At 38.7% G+C, this 20,194-nt stretch overlaps 1 protein-coding gene across 3 annotated transcripts in view; it reads right to left on the bottom strand.

The window, feature by feature from the left end:
- The window catches only part of ZFYVE9 (zinc finger FYVE-type containing 9), a 137,589-nt gene that overhangs the window by 82,830 nt on the left and 34,565 nt on the right, over positions 1-20,194 (bottom strand). Inside the window, exons 4-5 of one of the 3 annotated variants that reach the window (XM_006149399.2) lie at positions 6,274-6,373; positions 1-61 (exon numbers count right to left, since the gene is read on the bottom strand). In XM_006149399.2, the coding sequence (XP_006149461.1) occupies positions 1-61; positions 6,274-6,373 (161 nt within the window). Of the gene's footprint in view, positions 62-2,522; positions 2,619-6,273; positions 6,374-20,194 lie in introns of those variants that run through there. The other 2 variants (XM_027772237.1, XM_006149398.2) reach the window with 2 other exon arrangements.

A 20,194-nucleotide genomic window follows, 5' to 3' on the forward strand; every position in this document is an offset into this window, starting at 1 on the left:
GCAGGATTGTTAGGGTTAGGGCTCTGGCTTGAGGCACTCATCATGTTCTCCCAGGCTTGAGCTAAAGCAAATACAGACACAATCAATGTGAATGGATTACAAAATATGGACATCAAGACCTCCACAATATTGGATAAATAACTGCAGCTCCTGCTTATTAACACGCATATTATGTCTCTCTTCGAGTTAGTGAAGGTAATAGAGAAACAGGTCATTTTAATCAGTAAAGGAGCCATTTAGCTAAACAAACTGGTCGGAGCAAATAAGACTTATGTGATTTTTCTTTTTTCTTTTAAGAATGACATGATACTTCTGATACAAGCTTATAGTAGATCAGTCTGAGTTAAAGACTAGGCTTCTGGCTTCTTGAAAGGAGACCATACATTCCCTTAAGAGAGAGTAAAATGTCAAACTGGGCTGGCATTGAGACTTTTTCTTTTTTGGGGGGGGATGTTTTAATAGTTAATGAATTTTATAAAGTTCTACCAAAAATCAAAATCAGGGGCTAAAATAGCATAATTCCGTATGTGACTTTTAGTTTCAATTCTAGACTTTTAGGCCCTTAGTTGAGATAAAATTTCATATGAAAAATTCTGAAGCCTAAAGCTTAGGAGAACACATCTAAACATGGTTGTGAATTCTGCTTTTATGCAATTGTCACCTTGGTATAAAAGTACTCAGCAATAACAACCATTTCACATCTTTGGTGTGTCTCTAAAGCACAGGACCCATTTGAACATGAAAATGTGCCAGATCATATAAGTGTGATCAACAAATATGAACGATCGCAAGTTTGTTAAGATTCTGTACACCCTATAATTTTACTAATACTGATATATCCAACCATTGTCTTTAAAGTAAATAGGATAAAAGGTGTTATAGAATTGAAAGATATTAAATTTTATCTTCTAGGTTTAGGTATTATCACATGCCTAAGAACAGAAACCACCCAATTTTTGAGCATCTTTTCAAAACTCTCATTCAACATCAAAGAATGATTCACGGATTTTGAATATTTATTGTCTCCAAACTTCAAGACAAGGCTAGTAACAAAAGCTATGTTCTTTTGAAAGCACTAGCAGAAAGAGGGAAGGAAGAGAAAAGGAGAACAGGAAAAAGGAATGGGAAACACTGAAAAGCATCAAATTAAGTATTCAGAAAAAGACCGGGCTAAGCCATGCGAGAGGAAAGACACTGGAAAAACCAGGAAAAGTGGATTACCTTAGGATTCCCTGTTAAGGGCCTCCATGGCTTAATAAAAGTAAGTGTTCCATAGGAATCCTCTGCCATTTCCTTCATCTTTAGCGATGCCAAGTTAAAAAAAAAAAGCTATCAAGTTAAAAGACCTCATCAAATAAAAGAGGTTTTATGTACTATAATTAAGCAGCATGCTCTTCTCGTGGCTGTCTCCAAAAATGAAAGCAGTGGAATAAAATCAATTGAGCAACCAAGTGAAATAACCACCATCTAAAAAGTGACCTTTAAGAGTAGAAAGAATGACTCATATTTGATCAAAAATGTAAGAATTCAGAAATGGGAGGAAATTGGGTGGATCACAGGAGATTAGAACAGATCAGATTAACTGACATGCAAGAGGTTAATAAGCCAGCACAGGAAGACATCACTATGAGCAATGCAGACAGACAGAGCAGGGGGGTCTCAAAGCAGGTCAGTTCCAGCCTCCAGGAGAAACACTATCCTGGCCCAGGCAGCACTGGTGTCCAAGTTCAACATCTTATGTCTATTAGCAATTGTTCTACCAACTGTTCAAAGATGTCATCAAAATAAAATATTACAGCCTGATCAGTTTTATGGTATCTCTTCTCAAGAATACACAGGGGTTTTTATTGCTGTTATAACTAAAATGCCCTTAGATTCATTTCCAGTCCCACGAAGATGAACACTACATAAGTTTATTTATCTTCCCCTAAGCCATGTTCTTTGACCACATAACAACAAAATTCTTAATTATCCTTCAAGCAAATCTAAGTAACACAAAAAAGAAAACTGATAGAAAAGTGAAATTTTCTACTTGACTCTCGATGATAAAATATTTCTTCTTAACAAGGTAAATGATTAGAATATATTCTAAGTTATTAAGGTGTTCCCTAATAAGAGATTGCTTTTCTCAAAAGGAAAACCTAAGCCCTATTTTAGTATCTCATCATCAAGGTGGTCAATAGCTCTCTATCCCCACCATAACCAAGTCATTTCACACCCCCAAATCTTTTCACAGGAACATTAACAGAGATAATACAAACAGCTAGCACCAGATTTCCAAAGAACTTCCATTATTTCTATAAAACTTACCTGGCTTTAGCATTCATTCATTAAAAGAGGTACTCTAAAATGCTAAGATACTTTCAAAACATGGAAATTAAATTCAATATTTTCAGTTGAAGTTATTACATTTGAGAAGGTAAGTAACTTGTAGAGAAAGGCAAGAAAAAAAAAACATAATCTTACTGGAATTCTCTTGTTCTGCCTCAATAACTGTGAGATCAACCTGATTTGATACTTACCATTCATTAGTACTGAATGGCAGATAACACATACTCTAGCTTCTTTCCTGTCCATGTACAACAGTTTACATTTCAGGCTACAGCAGGAAGCACAAAAAACCTATAGGGAAAAAGAACATACTAAATGTATTTAGGTGCAAAGGAGTAAACCAGTATTGACCAATACTGATGGACAGTGAGCCCTATTAGACTACAATACTAAAAGCTCCCAAAGAAAACGCAGTTCAGAAAGCTAGCCAATATAAAAGCCAAGAGTGAGATTCACATGTCTATTAACAATAAGGAAATAGAACCTGTTGGCTGAAAATAAAAATTTTAGTCAAGATCATGCAGCAAATATATACATAGTGGGGTGGGGTGGGGGGGGAGAACTCACCTGAGTTACCTTTAGGTAAAATCACGATATGCAGTATCACATAACACGGGCATTTAAAGATAAGTTACATCTATTTCTTTCTTTCTTTTTTTTTTTTTGCTATAGGGTGCGTGCGCTCGCCAGACACAGAGAGAGATAGAGAGACAGAAAGCAAGAAATCACTCCCCAGGGGGGATGGCCACGCCGCAATCCCTTCTCCTCCATTCTCCTCTCGGGATCTTGGGCACGCACGTGCACGCGCCCAGCGTGAGTTTAAGCCACCGGGTCGGGGACTCAAACCACGGTCGACTATGTGGGAGTCCAGCAACATAGCTATTACGCTAACTGCTGGTCCTTACATCTGTTATTTCTGTTTGGGAGGGCATGAGACCAGGATGAAACAAAAAAAGATTGGAATTTCTGAGTTTTAATTTCTGTTTTTAACCATCTTTATGTGTGAAATAATAACTATACCAGCCATTTCCACTGGTTTGCTATGAAGGCCAATGATCAAAATTTACAATTCTGGGCCAGCAGGAGGTACGGTGGTTAAGGCGCTGGACTCCCACATGACTGGCTGTGGTTGAGTCCCAGACTTGCTGGCTTGCTTTCTCACTTTCCCTCTCTCTCTTCCTGTCATTCTCTGGTCAAAATTAAAAATAATAATAATAGTGAATAAAATAATTCTTTAAAAAAATGTGTGTATATGTCTGTGTGTGTGTATACACACCTCAATCATAAAAATAAGCAAAACTCCAGCTATAGGAAATCACAGCAGGCAACAAAAATCAGCCATGCCAATTTTCAGTGCCTCATTTCCACTTTCTGGGCTTGATTCCTGATAATCTCACTTTCTTCTCCCTTTCCACACCAGAAAAAAAAAAAAATAAATAAATAAGAGTCTCCTTGGTTCTGTTAAGATTTATTTCCTTGAGGACTCATTAGTCATTTGTCACACAGAGCTTCACAGAGACAAAAAGCTGTTCCCAATAGGATAAATTCTACTTCTCCAGTTTTTATGGCCAAGAAGTATCCTATATCCTATATATCACAAAGATGAAGCAAGAAATGATGGGCCATATTAAAGAATAAGTCAGAGGGCCAGCCTGTGGCATGCAGTTAAAGTGGCCAATTACAGGTTCAAGTCCTGGACTTAGCAGCTTGAAAAACGGGCCTGGTGCATGTGCATGCATGCCCCAAATCCCAAGCGGAGAATGGAGGAGAAGGGATTACAGCGTGGTCATCTAACTTTGGGGATACTTTCTCTCTTATTTTCTCTCTCTCTCTGGCTAGTGCACACGCACCATAGCAAAAAAGGAAAGACAGACTAGAAAAGAAGAGTTAGTATGAGAGAACTTCAAAAAGCTTATAGACAAATGGGATTAAAATATGAGTTTATTTTGGTGCAAAAATTATTTTGAAGTCTATGCACAGTTTTTTCCTAATACATAATTTTCTACGATCGTTCTGAAGATTCCTCCCATATCTAGCTATTATGATTGCCAATTTACAGTATCCAAAGAGTTTCACTTTCTCAAAGCAACTTTATGATGCAGAGAGAACAGGAGGTATACTACCTTTGCCATTGTTCAGAAGAAAGTGAATTTGGATGGTTAAATGCCTCATGGCAAACTGTATGAATACCAGGCTCTTCACATATATTACCTCATTTAACATCAAAAATTCTATGAAGGCACTCATTTACAATTAACAGAGATTGTTATAGTTAGAATGTTCTCAAAACCATATATTGAAATCCTAACTCCCAAGGCCAGGAGGTGGCACAGTGGTTAAGAAGCTGCACTCCCATGTGGTTGACCAAGGTTCAAAATCCCAGACCTGACAGCTTGAAACTCATGCCAGGTACCTGTACGTGCATGCCCAGAATCCCAAGAGGAGAATGGAAAAGAGGGGATAATGGTGTGGCCAACCCCCAAGGGTATGATTTCTCACTCTCTGTCTGTCTCTGTCTCTTTGGTGAGCACACACACCCTATAGGAAGATTCTTAGGGAGAAAAAAGAAAGAAAGCAGAAAAAGACCGGGCTAAGCCATGCGAGAGGAAAGACACTGGAAAAACCAGGAAAAGTGGATTACCTTAGGATTCCCTGTTAAGGGCCTCCATGGCTTAATAAAAGTAAGTGTTCCATAGGAATCCTCTGCCATTTCCTTCATCTTTAGCGATGCCAAGTTAAAAAAAAAAAGCTATCAAGTTAAAAGACCTCATCAAATAAAAGAGGTTTTATGTACTATAATTAAGCAGCATGCTCTTCTCGTGGCTGTCTCCAAAAATGAAAGCAGTGGAATAAAATCAATTGAGCAACCAAGTGAAATAACCACCATCTAAAAAGTGACCTTTAAGAGTAGAAAGAATGACTCATATTTGATCAAAAATGTAAGAATTCAGAAATGGGAGGAAATTGGGTGGATCACAGGAGATTAGAACAGATCAGATTAACTGACATGCAAGAGGTTAATAAGCCAGCACAGGAAGACATCACTATGAGCAATGCAGACAGACAGAGCAGGGGGGTCTCAAAGCAGGTCAGTTCCAGCCTCCAGGAGAAACACTATCCTGGCCCAGGCAGCACTGGTGTCCAAGTTCAACATCTTATGTCTATTAGCAATTGTTCTACCAACTGTTCAAAGATGTCATCAAAATAAAATATTACAGCCTGATCAGTTTTATGGTATCTCTTCTCAAGAATACACAGGGGTTTTTATTGCTGTTATAACTAAAATGCCCTTAGATTCATTTCCAGTCCCACGAAGATGAACACTACATAAGTTTATTTATCTTCCCCTAAGCCATGTTCTTTGACCACATAACAACAAAATTCTTAATTATCCTTCAAGCAAATCTAAGTAACACAAAAAAGAAAACTGATAGAAAAGTGAAATTTTCTACTTGACTCTCGATGATAAAATATTTCTTCTTAACAAGGTAAATGATTAGAATATATTCTAAGTTATTAAGGTGTTCCCTAATAAGAGATTGCTTTTCTCAAAAGGAAAACCTAAGCCCTATTTTAGTATCTCATCATCAAGGTGGTCAATAGCTCTCTATCCCCACCATAACCAAGTCATTTCACACCCCCAAATCTTTTCACAGGAACATTAACAGAGATAATACAAACAGCTAGCACCAGATTTCCAAAGAACTTCCATTATTTCTATAAAACTTACCTGGCTTTAGCATTCATTCATTAAAAGAGGTACTCTAAAATGCTAAGATACTTTCAAAACATGGAAATTAAATTCAATATTTTCAGTTGAAGTTATTACATTTGAGAAGGTAAGTAACTTGTAGAGAAAGGCAAGAAAAAAAAAACATAATCTTACTGGAATTCTCTTGTTCTGCCTCAATAACTGTGAGATCAACCTGATTTGATACTTACCATTCATTAGTACTGAATGGCAGATAACACATACTCTAGCTTCTTTCCTGTCCATGTACAACAGTTTACATTTCAGGCTACAGCAGGAAGCACAAAAAACCTATAGGGAAAAAGAACATACTAAATGTATTTAGGTGCAAAGGAGTAAACCAGTATTGACCAATACTGATGGACAGTGAGCCCTATTAGACTACAATACTAAAAGCTCCCAAAGAAAACGCAGTTCAGAAAGCTAGCCAATATAAAAGCCAAGAGTGAGATTCACATGTCTATTAACAATAAGGAAATAGAACCTGTTGGCTGAAAATAAAAATTTTAGTCAAGATCATGCAGCAAATATATACATAGTGGGGTGGGGTGGGGGGGGAGAACTCACCTGAGTTACCTTTAGGTAAAATCACGATATGCAGTATCACATAACACGGGCATTTAAAGATAAGTTACATCTATTTCTTTCTTTCTTTTTTTTTTTTTGCTATAGGGTGCGTGCGCTCGCCAGACACAGAGAGAGATAGAGAGACAGAAAGCAAGAAATCACTCCCCAGGGGGGATGGCCACGCCGCAATCCCTTCTCCTCCATTCTCCTCTCGGGATTTGGGCACGCACGTGCATGCGCCTAGCGTGAGTTTAAGCCACCGGGTCTGGGACTCAAACCGCGGTCGACTACGTGGGAGTCCAGCAACATAGCTATTACGCTAACTGCTGGTCCTTACATCTGTTATTTCTGTTTGGGAGGGCATGAGACCAGGATGAAACAAAAAAAGATTGGAATTTCTGAGTTTTAATTTCTGTTTTTAACCATCTTTATGTGTGAAATAATAACTATACCAGCCATTTCCACTGGTTTGCTATGAAGGCCAATGATCAAAATTTACAATTCTGGGCCAGCAGGAGGTACGGTGGTTAAGGCGCTGGACTCCCACATGACTGGCTGTGGTTGAGTCCCAGACTTGCTGGCTTGCTTTCTCACTTTCCCTCTCTCTCTTCCTGTCATTCTCTGGTCAAAATTAAAAATAATAATAATAGTGAATAAAATAATTCTTTAAAAAAATGTGTGTATATGTCTGTGTGTGTGTATACACACCTCAATCATAAAAATAAGCAAAACTCCAGCTATAGGAAATCACAGCAGGCAACAAAAATCAGCCATGCCAATTTTCAGTGCCTCATTTCCACTTTCTGGGCTTGATTCCTGATAATCTCACTTTCTTCTCCCTTTCCACACCAGAAAAAAAAAAAAAAATAAGAGTCTCCTTGGTTCTGTTAAGATTTATTTCCTTGAGGACTCATTAGTCATTTGTCACACAGAGCTTCACAGAGACAAAAAGCTGTTCCCAATAGGATAAATTCTACTTCTCCAGTTTTTATGGCCAAGAAGTATCCTATATCCTATATATCACAAAGATGAAGCAAGAAATGATGGGCCATATTAAAGAATAAGTCAGAGGGCCAGCCTGTGGCATGCAGTTAAAGTGGCCAATTACAGGTTCAAGTCCTGGACTTAGCAGCTTGAAAAACGGGCCTGGTGCATGTGCATGCATGCCCCAAATCCCAAGCGGAGAATGGAGGAGAAGGGATTACAGCGTGGTCATCTAACTTTGGGGATACTTTCTCTCTTATTTTCTCTCTCTCTCTGGCTAGTGCACACGCACCATAGCAAAAAAGGAAAGACAGACTAGAAAAGAAGAGTTAGTATGAGAGAACTTCAAAAAGCTTATAGACAAATGGGATTAAAATATGAGTTTATTTTGGTGCAAAAATTATTTTGAAGTCTATGCACAGTTTTTTCCTAATACATAATTTTCTACGATCGTTCTGAAGATTCCTCCCATATCTAGCTATTATGATTGCCAATTTACAGTATCCAAAGAGTTTCACTTTCTCAAAGCAACTTTATGATGCAGAGAGAACAGGAGGTATACTACCTTTGCCATTGTTCAGAAGAAAGTGAATTTGGATGGTTAAATGACTCATGGCAAACTGTATGAATACCAGGCTCTTCACATATATTACCTCATTTAACATCAAAAATTCTATGAAGGCACTCATTTACAATTAACAGAGATTGTTATAGTTAGAATGTTCTCAAAACCATATATTGAAATCCTAACTCCCAAGGCCAGGAGGTGGCACAGTGGTTAAGAAGCTGCACTCCCATGTGGTTGACCAAGGTTCAAAATCCCAGACCTGACAGCTTGAAACTCATGCCAGGTACCTGTACGTGCATGCCCAGAATCCCAAGAGGAGAATGGAAAAGAGGGGATAATGGTGTGGCCAACCCCCAAGGGTATGATTTCTCACTCTCTGTCTGTCTCTGTCTCTTTGGTGAGCACACACACCCTATAGGAAGATTCTTAGGGAGAAAAAAGAAAGAAAGGAAGAAAGGAAGAAAGGAAGAAAGGAAGAAAGGAAGAAAGGAAGAAAGAAAGAAAGAAAGAAAGAAAGAAAGAAAGAAAGAAAGAAAGAAAGAAAGAAAGAAAGAAAGAAAGAAAGAAAGAGGAACCTAACCCCCAAAGTGAGAGTAATTAGTATGTAAGGTGTGGGACTTCAGAGAGATGATCAGGTCATGAGAGCTCTGGTCTCATGAATGAAATTAGTGCTCTTGTAAGTCATCTGTAAAAAATCCCTGCTCTAAAAAAAGAAAGAAAGAAAGAAAGAAAGGAAGGAAGGAAGGAAGGAAGGAAGGAAGGAAGGAAGGAAGGAAGGAAGGAAGAAACCCCTGCTCTTCTCTTCTATAATGTGAAGTTAGAGGGAGAAGACAGCTATCTATGAGAAAGCAGGCCCTCATGAGACACTGAATATGCCAGTATCATGATCTTAAGACTTCTTAGCTACCAAAACTATGAGAATTACATTTCTGTTTATAAGCCATCCAGTCTATGGTATTTTGTTATAGCAGCCCAAATGAACTAAGACATTATGTTCAGGGTCATACAGCTAATAAATTACATTGTAATTCTGTATGACTTTAATGGCTTTGTTCTTAACTACTATGTAATAACATCTTGTACTAATGTATATATTTCATTTTAATTTGGAATCTTGACTTTTCCTTTCTTCACCATGACCCCATCTAGTTAGTCACTAAGTCCTGGTGGTTCTCTCTCTTAAATGGTTCTTCTGAAATTCCATCTCTTCCTCTCCATGTCTAATATTGCTGCCTTGATTATGTGAGGTCTAGACAATCTTCATAATCAGTAATTTATCCTCTTAATCTGCAGATCTACCTTTCAAATTCATTTTCCACACAAAGACCAAATAAGAGAATTTTCTAAAAAGTAAATCTAATCATGTCAAACTTCTTGAAATTCTTCAATAACTTTTACAATAGAGAGAAAACACAAGAAACCATCATTCCATCATTTATTCCACAAACATCTGAACTCAGTCTATGTGTTGGGTACCAGGCTAGCTAGAAGAGATGTGGCAGTGAATAAACAGACATGGTCCTTGCCTTCATGGAATTTAGTCTATGGATTTCAGGTTATAACCTAATATCAAATAATAACACAAGTGAATATAAAGTTACTTGCTTGAAAAGTGATTCATGGTAAAGTAAGACCAGCAATCTCAGCTTTAGATTACATTAACAGGGTCAGGGAAAGTTTTATTTAGAGATAAAATCAACATGATGGGGACCAGCAGATAGTGTAATGATTATGTTGCTGGACTGCCACATGCCCACTGTGGTTCAAGTCCCAGACCCAGTCACTTGACACACACTGAGTGCATGTGCGTGTGTGCCCAAAATCCCGAAAGGAGAATAGAGGAGGGATTGTGGTATGGCCATCCCCCCCGGGTGGAAGGGGGGTGGTTGCTAGCCTTCTGTCTCTCTCTTTTTCTCTGGCAAGTGCACATGCCCTATAGCAAAAATCTCTTTAAAAAAAAAATCTGCAGGATGGGTAAGAATTCTCTATACATAAAGCAGTACCAAAGAGAGAGGCAAAAATAAGTAAACGGCATGGGCACAGGCCCTATTGGGGGAAGAAATATGTTTCCACAAAGGGAACTAAAAAACTATTTATAGCAAATATCTCTCTTAAAGAAAAAAAAAAAAAAAGACAGGTATTATCCTGGACAGAGTCTCATTGCACTGTGGTCTCTCCCCCAACCACGAAGTTCATCAGGATCACAGGCACACAAGCCATCGGGCACGTTTTCAGGTCAGTTGGAGAACTTCATCTGTGGTCAACTATGTGGTTTCCTGCACCGCTGTCCAGTACACTACTGCCTATGCCCTGGAGGTCGGGACTATTTTGGCCTTTCTGAAGGAGCAGCGGGAAATCGCTTGAATGTTTTAATCAAAGAGAAAGATTTGATCAAATATGTACAGCCACAGTGAAAAGAAAAGATGGACAGGAACAAGAACGGATTTGGTCAATTTTTTTTTTTTATGGTTTTTGCCACAGGGTGTGTGCATTCACAGGAGAGACAGAAAGAGACAGTGAGAAAGAAAGTGAGAAATCACTCCCCAGGGGGACTCTCTTAAAAAAAAAAAAAAAAAAAGACAGGTATTATCCTGGACAGAGTCTCATTGCACTGTGGTCTCTCCCCCAACCACGAAGTTCATCAGGATCACAGGCACACAAGCCATCGGGCACGTTTTCAGGTCAGTTGGAGAACTTCATCTGTGGTCAACTATGTGGTTTCCTGCACCGCTGTCCAGTACACTACTGCCTATGCCCTGGAGGTCGGGACTATTTTGGCCTTTCTGAAGGAGCAGCGGGAAATCGCTTGAATGTTTTAATCAAAGAGAAAGATTTGATCAAATATGTACAGCCACAGTGAAAAGAAAAGATGGACAGGAACAAGAACGGTCAATTTTTTTTTTTATGGTTTTTGCCACAGGGTGTGTGCATTCACAGGAGAGACAGAAAGAGACAGTGAGAAAGAAAGTGAGAAATCACTCCCCAGGGGGACTGGCCCTGCCATAATCTCTTCTCCAGTCTCCTCCTGGGATTTTGGGCACACACGCACACACTCCCAGCGTGAGTTTCAAGCCTTCAGGTCCAAGACCCGAACCACGGAGTCCAGTGCCTTAAACACAACACCATCTGCTGGGCAGTCTTAAAGAGTTACTGCAGTTATTACAGAGAACATTAATTTATAATAAAAGTGATTAAATAACTCTATAAACTTTGTAGTGAATAATCCACTAAGTTAAAACACAAATCACACACAGACGAAAGTATTTGTATGGTATATAATAGATACAAGCCTAAAATTCATAAACAGTTAAACTACAGTATATCCACAAAATAAAACACTGACTAGCTGTAGAAAGAATAAGATAGTCCTGTACGCACTGACTGACATAAAAAAGTAAAATAGTCAAGCTGGAGGATAAGAGCAGGATGGAAGTCAGGCTTTTTTCTCTCTATATAATTTTTTTAAAAAGCTAAATTGGGATATTTTAGTTTTATTTTAGAGTTTTTCTGCATTTTTCACTTCATTCATTTTTATTTCCACTTTAGTTTTGGAGACAGGTTGCCGGGGTCTATCCTCCTACTTAGGCCTCCTGAGTAGCTGGGATTACAAATGTGCATCACTACATCAAATATTTACATTTAAAAAATGAAAACAAAGAAAATAAAACTATTGGAGTTATGGGTTGAACTGTGCCCCCTACAAATCTACAAATACATATGTTAAACCCTAGCACTTCAGAGTAACAACTTATTTAGAAATAGGGTTTTTACAGAAATTAAAATGAGGTCAGTAGGATGGGTCCTAATCCAATGACTGGTGTCCTTAAGAAAGGGGCAAATTTGGACACAGGTAAGCATACAGAGAGAATACCATGTGAACATAAAGCGCCCATTCATAAATCAAGGAAAGACAAGGAACAGCGTCTTCCCTCATAATCTTCAGAAAAAAACAATCCAGAACTGTGAGATAATCAATTTCTGTTGTGAAAGCCACATAGTTTGTGGTGTTTTGTTAGCCCTAGTTAATGATTTTCCCTAGCTTTTAGAAAATAATCTCAAATAAGAATGTGAAAAAACAGTAACATGTTATAGATATCCTTTTCAAAATAATGTAAGCAAGGGAAGAGCACAATGCAGTAAACAGAAGAACCCAAGAATATCCAATCTTCGGAATATCCCATAGGCCTAAGAACAGTATGCAGAGAATATTTCATATATCCAAGGGGATCAGAGAGAGGAACAGTACTTAGCTAGAAAAGTGGATGACTTGCCAAAAGAGTATTTAGAATGGCAAGAAAACAGGAGACAGACTAAGGGATGCATTTATTTTGGGGACTATTTATTTTCATAGTGGGATCGCTGTTGGCCAAAGAATTTCATGAAATAAAATATGACCTACACCACAAAGTTCCATTGGACTGTGCTATGACTGACATAGACAGTGTAACACAATAAAATATATATATATATATTAATAGAAGAGCAAGGCCCAGCTGTAGTGATACAGGCAGAAGAGCACCACTGCATAACACTGATGCCATATGGGAAAGTTCAATGTTTGGATTCTGCGTCAACCTGAAGACACCAAGTATGCCCATGATCCTACCTGGTTGGGAGCCTAGGAAGAGCCTGGGTCTGGTGTGGCAAGACGCTGTCAGGGTTCCCTATTTCTTTCTCTTTCTCCTCCTCTCTCATAAAATAAATAAACTCTTCTTTTTTAAAAAAAAAGAAGGGAGACCTGAAAATGTCACGTCCTATCCTCAAAAAAAACAAAGATCATGATGCTATAAGATTCTTCGGCCATTATAATTAGCACCATGAAGAAAATGGGAAGAATCTAAGAAACTTGAACCAGGCTGGGAATGGTTTAATAATCCTGGATTTGAAATTACTGGATAATAATGAATTTGCCTAAAAAGATTAAGATGAACTTGTGTGCCATGAGCCAGGTTAGTCAGTATTTCCTGGCAGGGGCATCTTGGCATTTTCAGTGGGACAATTTTCTTTGGATAGCACTGTCCTGTGTAAGCAGAATGTTTGGCAGCCCTGGTCATGGCTTAGTAAATATTAGAAGCAATCCTGTGATTCTAACAACCATAGACATCCTACTACATGCCAAACATCAGCTAAGTATCTTCTTGAGTTCTCCAAGGTAGATCTTAGTCCAAAGTCAGTTCTAGAAATAAAAACAATTACACATGGGGCCAGCAGGTGGCATAGTGGTTAAGACACTGGACTTCCACATGGTTGATTACACTTTAAGTCCTGGACCTGGTGGCTTGAAAATCACACCAGGCACATGTGTGTGCATGCCCAAAATCCTGAGAGGAGAAAGGACTGTGGCATGGTTATGCCCCTTTGGGGAGGGTGATTCTCACTTTCCCTCCTGCTATTTTTTTCACTCACTTTCTCTGGTGAGTACAAACACCCTAAGGCAAAAAAAAATTTAAAAAATAAAGAAAGTGACCAGCAGTTGGCGTAATGACTATGTCGTTGAACTCCCATGGAGTCGACTGTGGTTCGAGTCCCAGATCCTGTGTCTTAAACTCACGCCGGGTGCGTGTGCGTGCGTGCCCAAGATTCCGAGAGGAGAATGGAGGAGAAGGGATTGAGGCATGGCCATCCCCCGTGGGGGGTTATTTCTCACTTTCTATCTCTCTGTCTCTCTCTGTCTGTCTGGTGAGCGCACACGCCCTATAGCAAACAAAACAAAACAAAACAAAAAAACTCTCCAAAAAAAGAAAAAAATAATAAAGAGAGAAAAGAATTACACATTTGCTCACCTAAACTTAAAAATATTATTGCTGCAATATCTTACCATATATCTTATTATCACAACACAATCTACTGCATTTGTTGAACTTACTCTCCATTTTCCATTTCTTTTATTTTTTTTAAGAGGTTTTTGCTATAGGGTGCGTGCGCTCGCCAGAAAGACAGAGAGAGACAGAGAGACAGAAAGCGAGAAATCACCCCCCTGGGGGGATGGCCACGCCGCAATCCCTTCTCCTCCATTCTCCTCTCAGGATCCTGGGCACGCACACACATGCGCCTGACGTAAGTTTTAAGCCACCGGGTCCGGAACGCGAACCGTGGTCAACTACGTGGGAGTCCAGCGACATAGCCATTATGCTAACTGCTGGTCCCTTCTCCATTTTCCATTTCTCAGTGGGACAATAGACTAAATTTTTTTTTAGAGATTTTTGCTATAGGGCTTGCCAGAGAGGCAGAGAGACACAGAAAGTGAGAAATCTCCCCCCAAGGGGGATGGCCACACAACAATCCCTTCTCCTCCATTCTCCTCTCAGGCTCTTGGGCATGCATACATCTGCGCCTGATGTGAGTTTCAAGCCTCTCAGTAAGGGTCTCAAACTGCCATCAGCCATGTGGGAGTCCAACAATGTAACCATTATACCATTTGCTGGTTCCTAAATTCTTTTTAATACTGATATTCCCAACGTTATTTCTGTGCCTGAAACATAATGCTCAGTAAAGGTCTGCTTACTGCTTGCTTGATTCTGAATGAATGTATGAATAGGGAAAAAAAAAAAAAAACTTTTTTGGGAAGGGCTCTATCATTAACACCCCAATTTACAAAATAGTTTAGGGCTGTTCACTTTTAATGATGACAAACACATTTTAAGCAATTTATAATAATAGTGACCACAAGGTTAATAGGCCTAATGGTTATGAGTAACTTACTATGACCAGACATTTTAAGTTTTTTTTCTTAAGAATTATTCATTTATTTAATTCCATTTATAATAATTATTGGGACCAGCAGTTGGTGTAATGGCTATGTTGCTGAACTTCCATGTAGTCAACTGCGGTTCGAGTCCTAGACCCGGTGGCTTAAACTCACGCTAGGCATGTGTGCATATGTGCCCAAGGTTCCCGGAGGAGAATAGAAGAGAAGGGATTGTGGCGTGGCCATCCCCAAGAAGGGTGACTTCTCACTTTCTGTCTCTCTCTGTCTTTCTGGTGAGTGCACGTGCCCTATAGCAAAAACCTCTCTAAATAATAATAATAACAACAATTATTATTATTATATTATATATTATGTATTTTATACATATATATATGTGTGTGTGTGTGTGTGTGTGTGTGTGTGTGTGTGTGTATATATATATATATATATATATATATAATAAAATCTGACCAGAGAGACACAGATCTGACCAGAAGGACACAGAAAAGGAAAGTGAGAAACCAAGCTGCCAGGTCTGGGACTCAAACTGCAGTTGGCTGTGTGGGAGTCCAGTTGCTTAACCACCATGCTACCCGCCGATCCCTATGACAGGATCTTTACGACTTGCCTAACTGTAAAGAGACCAATTACGGTGATTTATAATATATATTCTATATAATGTTTTGGCAAAGCATTGGTTAATATGTTCCACTTGAGTCTTCACATACAATTTTCTATAATGTGACACCTCCGGGTTCCAAACTCAGCTTTATTATTCACTAGCCAAATGATCTCATGGGAATAATTTAAACTCTCTGAGCCCTACTCTTTGTCATATGTAAAATAGAAATGCTAATATTCCTTTGATAGATCTTTCATGAATTCAGTACTTTAGTATTTTGGTGATTTATTTCCCTTTCCTTTTCTTTTAAAATTTTGCACTCATGCTTTCTATATAACAAATTATTTTGTCAAATTTCCGAACAAGCTTTACACTCATGTACCACTTTGTGCCTATTTATACACCCCTTACAGTGTGAACGACACTTATCCCTTTGTAATTCAAATAATCAAATATCACTTATTTCTATACAAATTAGAAAATGAAAAAAATGGTGTCCCAGGTCTTCAAAAAGTCCTGTAACTATGACAAAAGTAACTGCCATGCAAGAACCAAAAAAGTAGAAAAGTAATTGTTACTGACCAACATCAAGCTATTCACAAAGATCAGTGATAGTAATGACTCATAAACATTCTCAAATGCAAAAAGAATACATTGTCCCTCTTCCATTTATTAATATATGCCCCCCAAAAATCAACGGCCTAAGAGCCAAAGCAGTTCAAATCCTGATCTTTTCTCTGTCCAAACATGTGTCCTAACTTCAATATTGTTAACCGAAAACAATAATGATTATCAGAGTCACTGTAAGAGTCCATTACAGGACAATTTATAAAGTCTGTATTTCTTTTATAAAGTCTGTATTTCCTTCACAGAGAGAGATTTTTGCTATAGGGCACATGCACTTGTAGGAGAGACAGAAAGCAAGAAATCACCCCCCCTTGGGGGGGATGGTCACACACCAATCTCTTCTCTTCCATTCTCCTCCTGGGATCTTAGGTATGGACTCACAAATGCCCAGCATGAGTTTGTTTTTGGTTTTTTTTTTTTGGAGAGGTTTTTGCTATACAGCATGTGCGCTTGAAGAAAGACAGAGAGAGACATAGAGACAGGAAGTAAGAACTCACCCCCCAGGGGGGATGACCACACTGCAATCCCTTCTCCTCCACTCTCCTCTCGGGATCTTGGGCACGCACGCACACATGCCTGGCGTGAGTTTAAGCCACTGGGTCTGGGACTCAAACCACGGTTGACTACGTGGGAGTCCATTAACATAGCCATTACGCTAACTGCTGGTCCCCCCAGCATGAGTTTTGAGCCACCAGTCCAGTACTCAAACCACAGTCAACTACAGAAGAGTTCAGCAATGTAACCAATACACCATCCACTGGGCCCACATAGTGTTTCTAATATAGACTTTTCAACATGAATTCCAAGTGAGAACTGTGCAAACAGAAAGATGTAACAGCAGACTGGAAGAAAAAAAATTCACAGAACTTTATATTTTAAAATTGACTGCATACTTGGAATTGCATTTAATTTTAGATAAATTTTAAGATCAATTACATGCTTACAATTGATGCAATCAGACATCACTTCCTTTAATGTACTATGAATTTTTTAATATATAATTATCTTGTAAATAGTATACTTATAGAGTACATTAAAAGATTTGTATGTGGGCTAAAAAGTGCTAATTTATAACAGATGAGCAATTAAAATATATCCCTATGTTTTGTAACCACACCCTGGTCATTCTTTATTTTTAAAGGTTTTTAAAAACATTTTTTTCTTTATTTATGATACGGTACACATGTGTGAGAGAGAAAGAGGCTCTCCTTCCACATGAGTCTGGTCACACTACAATCCCCTTCCTCTAGTCCTCTAGCCCACCAGATCCTGGGCATTCACACACATGCCTGATATGTTATAAGCTGACCAAGCCAAGGACTTGAACTATGGTCACCATGTGAGATACAGCTTCGCTTCAGTAGCACATTATCCACTGTACCACACACCCAGCCCTAAACTCTTTATTACAGAGATTTTCAATCATACAGAAGTAGACTTAACAGTATAATAAATCCCCAATTGCCATTATCCTCTTGATACTTATCAAAGGCAATCCTTACCTACTTCTCCATCTAATCATTTTGAAATAAATCTCAGCATTTCATCTTTAAATATTTCAGTATATAGCTCTGAAACACAGGAACTATTTTTTTAAACAGAACACATTTATCATACCTTAATAACAATTTAATAACATAAAATATGTTGGCATAATGGTTACATCACTGGACTCCCACGCAGTCACTCAAAATCCCAAGAGGAGAATGGAGGAGAAGGAACTGCAACGTGGCTATCCCCTGTGGGGGTGATTTCTTGCTTTCTGTCTGTCTCTCAAGCAAGCGCACATACCATGTAGCAAAAATCTCTCAAAAAAAAAACAAAAACAAAAACAAAAAAGTGTTTTATTTTCAATAGTCTTATATTTTCATTGAAGCTTTTGTGATTATTTTATCTTTTGTTATTGTTATGTCAGAGGGAGAAAAAGTGAAAGCACCTTCCATCAACACCTGGTCATGTTGTAATCCATTTTCCTCCAATTCATCAAGCCATCAGGATCCTTGGCATGTGTGCATGTGCTCAGAGTGCCCAGTGTGTTTTTATTTTCTAAAAGAATTATTTTACTTGTTTAATTTTTTTTTTTTTTAATTTGACAGAGAGAAAGGGAAAGTGGCATAATGGTTACATCACTGGACTCCCACGCAGTCACTCAAAATCCCAAGAGGAGAATGGAGGAGAAGGAACTGCAACGTGGCTATCCCCTGTGGGGGTGATTTCTTGCTTTCTGTCTGTCTCTCAAGCAAGCGCACATACCATGTAGCAAAAATCTCTCAAAAAAAAAACAAAAACAAAAACAAAAAAGTGTTTTATTTTCAATAGTCTTATATTTTCATTGAAGCTTTTGTGATTATTTTATCTTTTGTTATTGTTATGTCAGAGGGAGAAAAAGTGAAAGCACCTTCCATCAACACCTGGTCATGTTGTAATCCATTTTCCTCCAATTCATCAAGCCATCAGGATCCTTGGCATGTGTGCATGTGCTCAGAGTGCCCAGTGTGTTTTTATTTTCTAAAAGAATTATTTTACTTGTTTAATTTTTTTTTTTTTAATTTGACAGAGAGAAAGAGAAAGTGAGAAAACAAGCCACCAGGTCTGGGACTCAAACCAAGGTCAGCTATGTGTGAGCCCAGCACCTTAACCACCACACCACCTTCCAGCCACATCATAAGTGTGTTTTTCAAGCTGCCAGGACTGGAATTCGAACCCTGGCCAGTCATAGGGGCTTCCTCTGTATAGATCTTAAGTGCTATACTTTGGGATTGGCCTGTATTTTATTTTTATCGTATTTCTTCTTTTAATATTATGCTTGTACCAGGATTCAAATAAGGTTCACACACTGCAACTAATGAATATGTGTAAAGTTTCTTTTATTATACAGGTTCTCTTTCAAAAATATTTTATTGAATAAAGTGAATTATTTTTCCTATACTTTCCCAGAATCTGAGTCTCACTGATTGCTATCCTGTGTTGCTGGCTAATGTATTTAACTGTATTTCCTGTAAGTCAGTTACTGGATTCAACAACTGGACCAGATTCTATTAGACTTTCTGGCAAGACTATTTCGCAAATCCTGAGCTGTTTTTAATAGAATCAATATTAAGAACCATTATAAAAATAAAATAGAAAGAAAAAGGGAATAATCACCCAAACTTCCATCAATTAAAATTACTTGTTTTTGATTTTACATGTCCTCTTCTGACACAGTCTGTTCAAAAATAATTTTTATAATTACAAACAAAGCATGAGTTTGCACTGTATTTTATTCACATGTCATCATAAGTACTTTTCTTTCTTTTTTAAGAGAGATTTTTTGCTATAGCGCACATGCACTTGTCAGAGACAGAGAGAGAGAGAGAGAAAGAAAGCAAGAAATCACCCCTCCCCCTCCCCCCAGGGAAACAGCCACATAGCAATCCCTTCTCCATTCTCCTCGGGATTTTGGGCACCCACGCACATAAGCCTAGAGTGAGTTTCAAGCCACCAGTCTGGGATCATGGTTGGCTTTGTGGAAGTCCAGTGCCTTCAACACTATGCCACCTGCTAGCCCCATCATCATGAGTTATTTTTCAAACTACTTTAGAATTGTATTTTTAATGGCTGAGTCAAATATATGTACCATATTTAACATAGTGATTTTCTAATTTAGGACATCAATGATTTAAAACGCATTTGCTATTCTAAGTAATATTAAAATAGACATATCTGGGGCCAGCAAGCGTAGTGGTTAAGCAACTACATTTCGAGTCCCAGACTCAGAGGCTTGAACCATGCTGGGCACATATGCATGCATGCCCAAAATTTCAGGAAGAAATGGAGAAGAAGGGGGTGTGGTGTGGACATCCCCACTAGGGGTGATTTCTCTCTTTTCTCTCTGTTCCTCTTTCTGTTTTTCCAGCAAGTGCACGTACCCTATAGCAAAAATCTCTCTCCAAAAAAGAAGATATCTTGAGGCGGCGGCAGGAGGCGGCTGGGCGCCAAGGCTGTGTCCGGCCGGGGGACGTCGCGGGCCCTTCCGGGCTCTGCGTGTCCCCCCGGGGCCCTGCTAAGCTGGCGGCA

Source organism: Tupaia chinensis, unplaced genomic scaffold, assembly GCF_000334495.1.
Source record: "Tupaia chinensis unplaced genomic scaffold, TupChi_1.0 Scaffold000259_1, whole genome shotgun sequence".
Taxonomy (NCBI): Eukaryota; Metazoa; Chordata; class Mammalia; order Scandentia; family Tupaiidae; genus Tupaia; species Tupaia belangeri.